Source organism: Nothoprocta perdicaria, unplaced genomic scaffold (assembly GCF_003342845.1).
Source record: "Nothoprocta perdicaria isolate Ctin4 unplaced genomic scaffold, notPer1 scaffold_87, whole genome shotgun sequence".
Classification (NCBI taxonomy): domain Eukaryota; kingdom Metazoa; phylum Chordata; class Aves; order Tinamiformes; family Tinamidae; genus Nothoprocta; species Nothoprocta perdicaria.
The window spans coordinates 2,759,719-2,771,397 of record NW_020456165.1 but is presented as its reverse complement, the minus strand read 5'-3'; the positions used below and the strand labels follow the sequence as shown (position 1 = coordinate 2,771,397).

Here is an 11,679-nt window from a genome sequence, read left to right as displayed (position 1 = left end):
AGTGTAAAAACAGGGTGAAGCCGGAGGAGAGAGCCTGGCATGCAGCGCAGTGATGCACGGCGGAGGAGGGAGAAAAGTAGTGAAAATAAGAATAAAGCAGGACCTGGAGTCGGGGCCGTTGCGGTGCTGCTCGTCCWAAGCGCCCTGCTCCAGCAAAGAGCGCGATTGTTTGCACAGGAGCAGCTGTTTTGATCTAGAATTAAATAAACAATAATAATAATAATGAAGGATTTAACACTCGAAGCAGGAATGAAAAAGCAGCCGCTCCGGGTTACCTCGCGATGCRGACTGAAGGGGCTGGCACCAGCTCCCAGCAGGACCGGGCGGGAGGCGACTAGGAGCTGGAGGGACCCGCACCTTGGGCTCCTGTCTAATTACAGGGGGAAATTATCCTCGTTATTATTGATTTTTTTTTTCCCCTCCTCACGTGCAGTCGGGGAGAAGGGGAAGTGAGCGCGGCGGCGGGAGCCGATGTAAATGCTGGAATAACGCTATTAATGCTAAGGATGTCCGCTCCCTTGGCGGCGGGAGCCTTGCTGGGAAGGAGCGGGTCTCGGAGCTCGGCGTCAGCCGGCACGAAGCCGCAGCGCTCCCGCTCTCCGTCACCCCCGTTTTCGTGGGGCGTTTCTGCCGTTCCCGGCCCCGTGGCAGCCGTTTCCGACAGCCGAGGAGAGGGCCAGGGACCGGCGCTGGTTGAAGCTGGGAACCGAGCGAGCGCGGCGGGGCAGGCACGTTAGTTTGTGCATCAGAGAGCAGGGAGAGGGGACGGGAAAAAGAAACAGTGCTTGTCGGAGTCTCGGAAATTAAAAATGAGAACGAAACATGCTGAAAGGGTTGTCATGCAAGGCTGACGGTAGCGACAAAGAGCTGGATTTACTAGATATCTCCCTCCGTCCCCAAAAACCCCMCCCGAACAAGCAGCTCCCCGTGGCCCGCGCTGCGCGAGTGCAGGACGGGCGGTCTCGCCCCACGGAGCGCGGAGCCCGCGCGCTGCAGCGGGGCCGGCAGCACTCGCTGTCTTCCCCCTCCTGGCYTGGGAAAGGAGAGGACAAGGGGGTCTCTCACCCTCGGGACCTCCCCCCCTTTTTTTCCCCCTTCATTTATTTTTATTATTATTTCCTGCATTAACTTTGGGGGGCTACTTCGCTTCGCTTTCCCTGTGCCGCCACAGGAGGAGACCCGGGTTTGGTGACCCGATCTCGCCCCTGCCGCTCCCCACCTCTGGTGTCGGTGCCACCCTGAAACCACCCCAGGCTCTCCTAAATAGTGACTACTGCTTATCGTAGGAACATACACGTTTTCGGGGAAGCTCAGCGGCTGGTTCTCGCACGATTCTGAGTACCAAAGCGCCGTTTTCTCCCACCCGGCTCCGCTCGCTGAAATTCCAGCAGGGCGACCCGAATAATATGCTTCTCCCTCTTATTGACCGGGCGAGATTCTCAGCAGGGAAGGGTCGCGCGGGAGCCGGGATCTAACCGGGAGTTCCTTTCAACAACACGTCTCTAGGCAGCTTATTGAAAGCGCATCGGTTTTGAGCTGAGAAGTTGGCACTTTGGTGCTCCTGAATTGTTTTAGCGAACAAATGTCATTTATTATTATTATTTATTCACTTTAATCCTCCTTTTCTTATTATTATTTGCCTGCTCTCATGACGTGCTAGAAAAAAAATCACGGGCGAGGGATTCGGTTAAACCCGTGTCCTGGCGCGCTCTGCTGCCCGGCTCCGCCTCGCGTCGCGCTCGTCCCCCGCCTTGCGACGGGCTTGGTCCAGACGGGCTCCGTCCCATAAACCGCCGCAAGGAGAGTGTCCCTCAGGGAGACTGTCCCCGAGACAGGCACAGGTGTGTGCGTGCTTATATATCTATATGCGTGTATTTATGTGTGTATTTATGTGTGTCTCTGTGTGTATTTATGTGTGTCTGTTTGTGTGTGTGTATGTATATATATGTGTGCGTATGTGTGCGCATCTGCATCTCCTTGGGATCGAATCACACATTCGGGATGCGGGGCCGGGAGAGCAACTCCAAGCGCGCGCCCAACCCGAAGGCGCCTTCCCTAGAAGCAGAAGAAGCAGCAGAAACAGAACGACAAAGAGGCTCCTTAAACATATAATATTATATAAAAATATACACACACATATATAAGCATATATAATTTAATTTTAAACCACAGATAAATAGTTTCCCCCGCCCCCCCCGCCCCCCCGCAGAACCCCTCTCCCCCTTCCCCGTGCCCCCCTCGCTCCTGGGCAGCCCTCCGGCACCCCCATGGGGGGCAGCGGTTCGGCGCTGTGGGGCGGGGGGGCGCGGGCGCATGGGGAGCCCCCTGCCCACCCCGGGGCGGGCAGGCCCGGCCCTGCCGCCCGCCCCTGCCCCTCCTTCCCCTCCTCCTGCCCCGCCGCGCGCCGGGCCGGGCCGGGCCGGTCCCGGGCCCTTGACGTGTCGCGGCGCCGATTGGGCCGCCGCCCGATAGGATCTCGGCGGCCCCAAGTTAAGGCGGGCGGCGCAGCGCGGCGGGCGCAGAGCGCCCCGGGCCTTCGCTGCCGCCTCCTCCTCCTCCTCCTCCTCCTCCTCCTCCTCTTCCTCCCGCTGCCGCGGAGCCCCCGCAGCGCCGCCGGCCATGGAGTTCACGGCGCCCGCCAAGCCGCAGCTCTCGTCGCGGGCCAACGCGTTCTCCATCGCGGCGCTCATGGCGAGCGGCGGCGCCAAGGACAAGGAGGCGCCCGGGAGCACCATCAAGCCGCTGGGTGAGTGCGGCAGCGCTCCGCGCCCTCCCTCCGCACCCGCTGGCCGTAGASAGCTGCCTTGTTTCCCTTTTTTATTCACCTCCAGAAGCTCCATCCCAGAGGCCACTTAAACCCTCTTTTATTTTATACTCTACATATACTATATATATTATAATCCATTAGTAACCTATTCATTCCGCACCATCCTCGTCAGACGACACCGTTTACAACACGGGCCGTTCCCTAAATTCCTCCCGGYTAAGCCGCTCTATTTAGTCACTCGGCTTCGCTTTTCGTAGAATAAAAATCCCGCACCCGGAGGTAGCGGCGCCTCTCCTCGCTGCTTCGAAATGAGCCTTGCTCTGAATAGTTACTGCGCGTCATTCGCGCTTTTAAAAGACAAATAAAGAGAATAAAAAGTCTCCGCTCTGGTGCCTTGTTAACGAGGACTAATAAATTTGGTGCGTGGATCCGCAAGCGCCCTTGTCTCCCAGCTACTCGATGTGGGTTCATGTGGACTCCTCTACATTACATTGAAATGATCCTTTTTTAATAGTTTTTTTTTTTTCTTTTTCATCATTTCTTCGCGATTTTCGAGTGAGCGATTTCATTCCTATTCGGTCGCCTTGATTCAGATTCCCGAACCCTTTTGCAAAATGAGAGCATCTCCTCCCCGCTCCGCGCGTTTCTGTCACTCGTGTCCTTCGGATACGTGGAAGAGCTCATGGAAAACTATGAAAAAGCAAAAGGGGAATGTATTAGAAAAGGGAATGTATTAGAATAGGGAGTGCATTAGAAAAAGAAAAATATTAGAAATTCCGTGCGCCAACGAGCAAGGTTTCATTCAAGCTTAAAGGAATTTTATCATCTGCTTCATCTCATTAAATCAATTCATAGATTTCGCGTATTCTAGGGATTCCTTGTATGTTTATTATATATTTTATATATATATATTAAAAATCTATGCGATAGTGTAGGCCGAGTATGTTATAAAACGCCGGTTTAACATGTTGAAACAGTCTCGAGTTAAATCCATCACTTTTCTTTTTTCTTTTCTTTTTTCTTTCTTTCCCTACAAAGTTTTCTCCAAACCATTCACTCCATTCATGTTTTTTTTTTTTTTTTTCCTCCATTGCCGCACACAATTCCCCTAGAAAGGGCGGGAAGGCGCCTGTGCGTAGCCCCGCTTTAGCCCCCTGAGGCTTTTCTGCAGCCGCTTTGCTTCCCGTTTCATCTCACTCCTGTATTTGCCGGGTCGTTTTTTCTATTTGTATTTGTATTTGCCGGGCGCTCCTGCCGCCGAGGCTCCGGTTCCTCCTTCCCGGCCCCCGGAACGCGCCGGGCGGCCCCGGAACGCGCCGGGCGGCCCCGAAACGCGCCGGGCGGCCCCGAAACGCGCCGGGCGGCCCCGAAACGCGTCGCGACGGTCGCGCAAACCGCGCGGCGCCCCCGGAGCCACCTCGGGGCCCGGGCGCCCCCGCGGCCGAGCGCTCCCGTTTCCGTGAGAATTGCCGATTTTTTTTGCGTATTTGTATTACTTTATTACTGGTTTTCTCCGCGTCGGGTCCCACGGAGTGCCCGGCACTTTGCTTTCTCCTTAAAAGCATCGTTCTTGCCCCAAATCGTGAGCTGGCTCCTGCAGAAAGAGGCCGGGGTGAAGGCTGAGCGGCTTCCCGTCGGGACGGGCTTGCCGTCGCCTTCAGCCCCGTCCTGGCTGAATTTCCCCTCTCTCTCGTCTGTCCCGCCAACCCCGCAGAGCAATTCGTGGAGAAGTCCTCCTGCGCGCAGCCCTTGGCCGAGCTGCCGAGCCTGGAGGCGCCCGGCGAGTTCGGGGCGAGCCCCGCGGCGCTCTGCACCGAGCCCCTCATCCCCACCAGCCCCGGCATCCCCAGCGAGGAGATGGCCAAGATCTCCTGCAGCCTGGAGACCAAGGAGCTCTGGGACAAGTTCCACGAGCTGGGCACCGAGATGATCATCACCAAGTCGGGCAGGTGAGGCTGCACGAGGTGAAGCGGGCGTTGAAAGCGCCACCAAGAAACCTCCCAAACAGCCCCAAAAAGCCTTCATTTGGGAGGCTCCTTGTTCCCCGCGGCCACCGCACAGCCCCGTCCTCTGCGGGGACCGCAGCTCGTGCCGGACAAATCTTAGCGTTCTGGGTGGAAACCCAGACGTCCAAATAATCTGCAGGGAAGCCCCCGGCCCGGGAGCGAGTGGAAGTCAGCGCTGCAGCTGAAACCCGCTCCGCGCTGCGACTTTGCGGAGCGGCGCCGGCACGTGCGGGGCACGGGGAAGCCCTTCTGGTTTCTTTGGTTGCCTTCCCTTTGCGTGAGGGTCTCCTTTACCCCCTTCACCTCCCGTGTGTGGTGCAAAACGCCCGCAGGGTTTCTAGTCAGCCCGAAGCGCCGAGCGTGGGTCTGGGTCAGCAAAAGTCGGTCCTAAGAGCCCAGCGTCGGTTTCTGTAGCCTCCAAAGTTACTGGTTACGAACGTAGCTCCCCGCTGATTTTTATGACTAGCCAAATACACCCGCGTATATTTAAAAAACCGTGTAAAATCTGCAACGTTAAGCACTTTTTTTTTTTAAGTCGCTTTACTTCATTTCTAATGCACTGGAAACAATATATTATCTATATTTTGTTGAAATTCAAGCGAAGCGAAAGAAGCTTCCTTGTGGCAAATACTTTTTGCCCCGATTGTGAGCAGACTGAAACAAGATGCGTGTGTAGTTTGTGGGAGTGCTAATGGCAATAATTCTTGCAGTAGTTTGCAGTATTTCCCCGTTCCTAGCATGGGTCCCACAAAAATAAGTGTTTGTAAGAACTTATGTGCCTTCGATACAATTATTTTCTGAAATGGCTATTTGCGCATGTTAAGTGCCAGGCAAAAATGCATTTTTCTCTTTTAGTTTTCCATTGTTTTTTATATATATATACATATATATGCATATATATATGTGTATATATATATATATTTACCTCAAAGAATTATTCCAATTTTTCAGTTGTTTCTATACACACTAGAGAAATATGTGAGATTGAAGTTTTTTCTTTTTTTTTTYYTTTTTTYCCCCCCCTCTGTGAGTTTTAAATATAATTCTAATTTTGCAATATCTTTTCAGAAGCTTTTTTTTTTTTTTTTTTTTTTAAAAATTTYTGCTCCCTTTCTGTGTGTTTATTTTCTGGTCTGCCTTCGTTTCAGGAGAATGTTCCCTACGATCAGGGTTTCCTTTTCGGGAGTGGATCCTGAAGCCAAGTACATTGTGTTAATGGATATAGTTCCTGTGGACAATAAAAGATACAGATATGCCTACCACAGGTCTTCCTGGCTAGTGGCTGGAAAAGCTGACCCTCCGCTCCCTGCAAGGTCAGTAGGTTTTACAGCTGTTTTCTGTGCRTGTCCCTTCAGAAAAAGCCTCTTAACCTTCCTATGCTGTTTGCAAACAGTGGTGTGAGAGCCTGAGACCTTGCCGAAAAAAAAGTTGATCTCAAAACTCTGACTAATTTTTGTAAGGCAGAATCGAGCCTTAAATCTCTGTGTGAGGTTTGATTTGTATCAAATATACCAAAGATGAGAAGGATTAGCCTTAAAGCTTTTATGTATATTATTAATATTAATAACATATTTTTTATTTAGATAAATTTATTATATATAAAATTATATATAAGAATATTTGCCTCGTTTCAGATAGGAAACTTTTTAAAGTCTTTGATTTGTCTCTTGGTTTCCCCCCACCCCAATTCAGCCTTATAATTTAAAGTAATCCAAGCACCACTAGGCAAATACAAGTAGAAATATTACGTTAGAATACAACGCTATTTTTGCTCAAAATTATATTATTTCTTGATCAAATACCTGATGTTTACTAGCATAATAATTTTATGCTTGCTTTTGGTTACATTCTTTGACGGCCGTGGAAGAAATATTTGTGTATCCCCAAGGGAGAGTTCTCTTTTTTTTTTAGTAATCATAGCATTTTTTTCTGATAACTTAAGGGGAAAAATAAAGCAACACAACAAAATGCTATAGAGAGCTAATTTCTAAAATCCTTCCATTGCTGTAATTGATGTCTGACTCCTCTGGCCCTGGGAAACTGAGGCGATGGCCCTAGGCTTTCTGTTAGGAAAGCGCTTCAACGAAGACCTTCACTTCGTCGTGCTTGGTATTTAGCAGGGCACTTGAGTGTGCCCTTGGGTCCCCGAGGGCAGCAAAGCCCGAGCCTGGCCGCTGTGCTGAGCCAGAGCTGGGGCCGCAGGTCCCGGCTCTGCGAGAAGCCTTCGGGACCCGCGTCCCCTCCAGGTGCCCTAGGCCAGGGCTACGGGCGCGGGTGTCACAGAGCGGGAATTAAAATTAAAGCCGAAGACATGGAAGCACATTTTTAGGTGTGGGTGCGGGACCAAATCCCAAACAATTTTCTTATATAAATAGTTCGGCTGAAATCTTGCTGACTCCGGATCTCTGGAAGGCAGCTCAGGGAAGTAAAGAAAAAGTGCATGCGTGGAAGCTATTATTAAAGACGGCAACCTAGGAGTTAGGCTGGCTTTGTTTTCGGGGCCAAAAGCTCCTTCTTGTAATGTGGTTAACAGCTAAGGGCTTCATTTGAAGTATTGTAATAGGCACTGCTCAAACCCCAAGGAAAAAGAGGACTTTTTGTTCCCAAAGCAGTCAGAGTCGAACAAAAAAATTAAGGAAAGAAGGAGGGACAGAAATAGTCTCAGGGCAGGGTTCTCCCCTCCTCCTTTGTCTRTTAAAGTCCCTGGCTTTTTGGGGGTATCTTTGGCTGGACCCCACGCTAGCTGGCACAGAGTGATTCAGGGAACAAGTTCTCATGAGACCAAGATAGGAGGCTGATCCTCCACGTAATTAGCAAATTCCTTACCAACTTTTATAGGGATGGGGTCAAACCTTATTGTGGTTTAATATTATCATATTGGTAGCCCTTGGAGCTYGCCATCGGGTCAGTGCCCCCATGTGCAAATGTATACATATGGTGCATATCCTGTTTCATTTTCAGGATGTTTAGACAAAGCAGAGCTGATAATAACATGGGCACAGATTACTTTTCATTTCTATAAATGGTACTTCCACATATGCACATGCACTTTTTGCTTTCAAAATCCTGGTGRATGTGGAAAGGCTGGTGCCTGCTGCCTTGCTCTTGCTGTTTGTGGAGCGTGGAGGCATCTTTTGAGATGGGAAGCCCCAACATACTAAAAAAAGCAGTCCCACCACCTTAAAATGGTCGTGCTCCAGAAACAGACGCCTCCAGCAAACTTATTGCTCATGATTTCTTTCCTTTGCCTGGTTTTGGTGTTGGGGCCAAGGTGCTGACTCCCCTRCCCGTTGCTGTATTCACCCAGGGAGCCTTAATGGCATCAGGGAAACATGCCCAAGTCAGGGTATGCAGGGATGCAAGGCTTCTTGCTCTTTTTGCTCTAAAACCAAATCTTAAACACGAAAATAACTTTTCTCTAAGTCAGTGCGTATTGTGTGGTGCTGTTTGAAAGATTAGTCCTTCGGSGAACTTGTTACAAAAAACGATTTTATCTCCCTCTTCCTGCTGTCAACATTTAAGACAACTTCATTTTGCCACCGACACTTGAATAAGAGTACTTTTCAGAAAGTCTTTCRTAAGTCTTCTGAAGTGCTGTTTGGGGCTAGAATTCCTATTCTAGTCTTTGTTCTTCYGAGCTGCAAAGAGTATTTGAAAGAAATATCAGCTTAATAAGTTTCAGCATGTACTTTTAGTGCCTATTCTTGCTTTTCTACTTTTCTTTTCCTAAAGAGGTCTTTTTTTTGCTTTTTTTCTTCTTTTTTTGGTGACTTTGACCTGCCTATAATCATTTGTTTAATGAAGTTGTAATATTTATGTGCTTACAGAAAACTCTAGGAAGGAAATTTTTAGAAAAAGTGTGGTTATATTTTTACAAATTATCTGTTTGTGACATTAAGGTAATTAAAAGTTGCATGCACAGCGAGCTTGTGGGACCGGTCCAACTGTAAGCCAAACAGAGGGAGAACGGTAGAGCCTTCCAAAGCACACAAGGAGGAAGCAGCACCCAAATAGTGGATATCCCACGAAACACTAAATACCTTGGAGCAAACTTAGATCCAAATAAGGCTCCCGAAGCCTTCGTGAATTCCAGGGCACGAGCCCTCCCGTGCRGCTGGCCGTCGGTGGCAGCGCTGGCCCTGGCTGCAGCAGGAGCTGCGTGTGCTCCGCAGGAATTTGCCTGTTTAGTCCCCTAATCCCTTTTCTCAGGCACACTCGGTCTCGTGGGCTCCCTCTGCTCCAGACCACATTGCATCTAGCTTTGAATCCTCCTTCTCAGGCTGTACAACATCGGGTCATTGGAGAAATATATGTGTAGTTCAAACATGTGCAAAGCACGTGTGCAGGTGGGACTGAAGGCATGTAGTAAAGCAGTAAAGAAAAACAAGGTATATAATACATTTAAATAACTATATTCAGCTACCAGTCCTTCAGTGACTTTCTTGTTAGCTCTCTGCCAGCACCCAGGTGATCCACAGCTTGATGGTGATGTCAGACATTAACTGTGTACGGGATAAAACAATTGTGCTCAACTTTTAAGCACGTGAAGATCTTCGCTCATTCCCCAAGAACATATTTGAAATAGTTTGGCTTTTTGGTCCCAATTAGCCCAACCCTGTTAAGCCTGACACTGTGAGCACAGTAAACACTGTGAGCTTCCCCCAGCCACTCAGAATAGGGAGTCAGGGATTAAAAAATAAAAAATAAAAAAAAAAAAAAAAATCACAAGACTGTCTGAAAATTTGTGGAGGTTGGAGGCAATACCTTTAAAATTCCCTTTGTTTTGCCATTGTGATTTGATCCTTTAAAGATTCAGATTTTCATAGTTTTCCATGGGAAGGGAAAGAAATTAATTTTCATGAAAGGTAATATGCTTCTGACATAACAGGATTCCACATCTTGGATTTTCAAATAAATCGCTGTTTTTTGTACTGCCTTGCAGTACAATGAGGAGGGGCAAGAGCAGCGAGGTCCTGCGTACATTATGAACCTTTTGCCATGGTACGGATCCGCATCCTGGCACAGCATCCCTGCTGTGGACATAGTTACACTAGACAAGCTTYATGTTATTTTAAGGAAAAATTTTGCGGGCTTTTGTGGATTTTGCGGKCAAAGAGAGAATCCAGGATCAGACCTTCCCTCATTGAGCAATAGYTCAATGTGCTCCCAAAAGCCCAAAGCACAGGCACTCCTTGGTGAGGAGATCCASACAGGCTGTCACTTAGTGGTATATCAATTCTCCCTTTGCCTAACCCAAATTATTTCATTTTAAAAGAGGGAAAAAAAAAAAAAGACGGTTCCCTTTCTACCCTGCATCTCTGCACTATTTGTCTAATGCAACAGATCTATCAGTGAGGTCAAATATTCATCATCTGAARAGAGAGAAGCAGGCCCTCCGTGAGCGATAATCAACCCTGACAGCAGGGGAACAATTCCAGTTTGACCCTGCAAGAGCTAAATTAGCTTTTAATTCAATATCACAGGGGAACATTTGAGTTAAATAATTTTCAGCAATTTTCCATTCCTGCAAAATCATTGTTCTTAAATAGCCCTGCACTTGCAAGTAGTCTAGTTGTGATGTGTATATCTATATATCTGCGTGTCTTCTGTGCTTTCTTTTCTTCTCCTTAATTTTCCAAGGATTGTGGATTCTTAATTACATAGCTGCAATTAATTTTTTAATGTCAAATCACTGTGCTRGACTGCAGCCTTCAGCCTCTTGTAAACACACGTCACCACAGCTAACGTGTGATCGAGTGCAGGTTAAAATCATTATCACAGCTTAATGTTACATATAAAGAAAAATGCATTTTTATCTACATTCCCCCATTATCTTGCTAATGACACCATGTTTTTCTCTTGGAGCTGTAGTCACTGTTATTTTAAGTGCTTGTTAGTACAGCTGTGGGGAAAGACATGATCAATTTTTCATTTGGGAAAAGACAAAACAGTGAATGTTAGTTAATGTCTCCATTCTAGATAACTAGATAAAATAATAGCCATGGTTAGAGAGCGACCTAGCACTTGGATACAGAATTCTTCATTATATCTCAGTGAAGGAAAGTACTCAAGTTATGTGCTCTACTGTCTTTCATTAATGATCATATTGCAGGCCTTCATTAATTTAGGGAGATTGTGGGTTGCAGCAGAACTGTATTATCCCAAGCTCTCAGGAAATTCATTTCTGTGAAATCATTGCAAACCTGAAAGCAAAATACTGTGGGCTTTTTTTTTTTTAATTTCTTGCAGAGGTGGTGCCCACACGCGAGCCAAGTGGTGAGATTTTTATGAGCGTGCCTTTTCTGTGTGTTTTGTAGGCTGTACGTGCACCCTGACTCACCATTTACAGGAGAGCAATTGCTAAAGCAGATGGTGTCGTTCGAGAAAGTGAAGCTCACAAACAACGAGCTGGATCAGCATGGCCATGTGAGTAGCCCTCCTGATGGGAAAGGGTTTAGAAAAAATAATAAAATAAAAGAAAAGGGAGGAATTTCTCACTTGTGCCACAGGACTAATCCTGTAGGGTATGGCCAATGTCAACACAAGCCATGCTCCCTCTCCAGTCCGAGGCAGAGCATCCAATGGGGAAAAAAAGAGGAATCAGGGTGGGGTTGAGCATAATGGTGGAGGAGAAAGGGAAGCAGGTGAGCTTTCCACCTTCCTTTCATCGTCATTCTGCTGTGACTTGCAGTATGTTTTGCCATGCTGCTCTGTCTAGCAAACTTGCATGCTCTTCGGTCTGTGCTTGGGAGGAACTCGCTTCTGATCCCTGCGTTACAAGCAAGCTACCAGGGTTGGGTGCATGGATTGTAGCGTTTTTCACTTCTAGACCTAAGGCAGAATAGACAGAGAGTCAGTAGAAAATTGCTAATCTAACACCAAAATTCTAGAATTCTAAAAATAGAC

The 11,679-nt window shown here is 48.0% G+C and overlaps 1 protein-coding gene across 1 annotated transcript in view; it reads left to right on the top strand.

Moving 5' to 3' along the window:
• The first annotated feature begins 2,619 nt into the window (after nucleotides 1-2,619).
• The window catches only part of TBX20 (T-box 20), a 33,987-nt gene continuing 24,927 nt past the window's right edge, over nucleotides 2,620-11,679 (top strand). Inside the window, exons 1-4 of the mRNA XM_026052332.1 lie at nucleotides 2,620-2,746; nucleotides 4,482-4,716; nucleotides 5,922-6,086; nucleotides 11,091-11,199. Coding sequence (XP_025908117.1) covers nucleotides 2,620-2,746; nucleotides 4,482-4,716; nucleotides 5,922-6,086; nucleotides 11,091-11,199 — 636 coding nt within the window. The remainder of the gene's footprint in view (nucleotides 2,747-4,481; nucleotides 4,717-5,921; nucleotides 6,087-11,090; nucleotides 11,200-11,679) is intronic.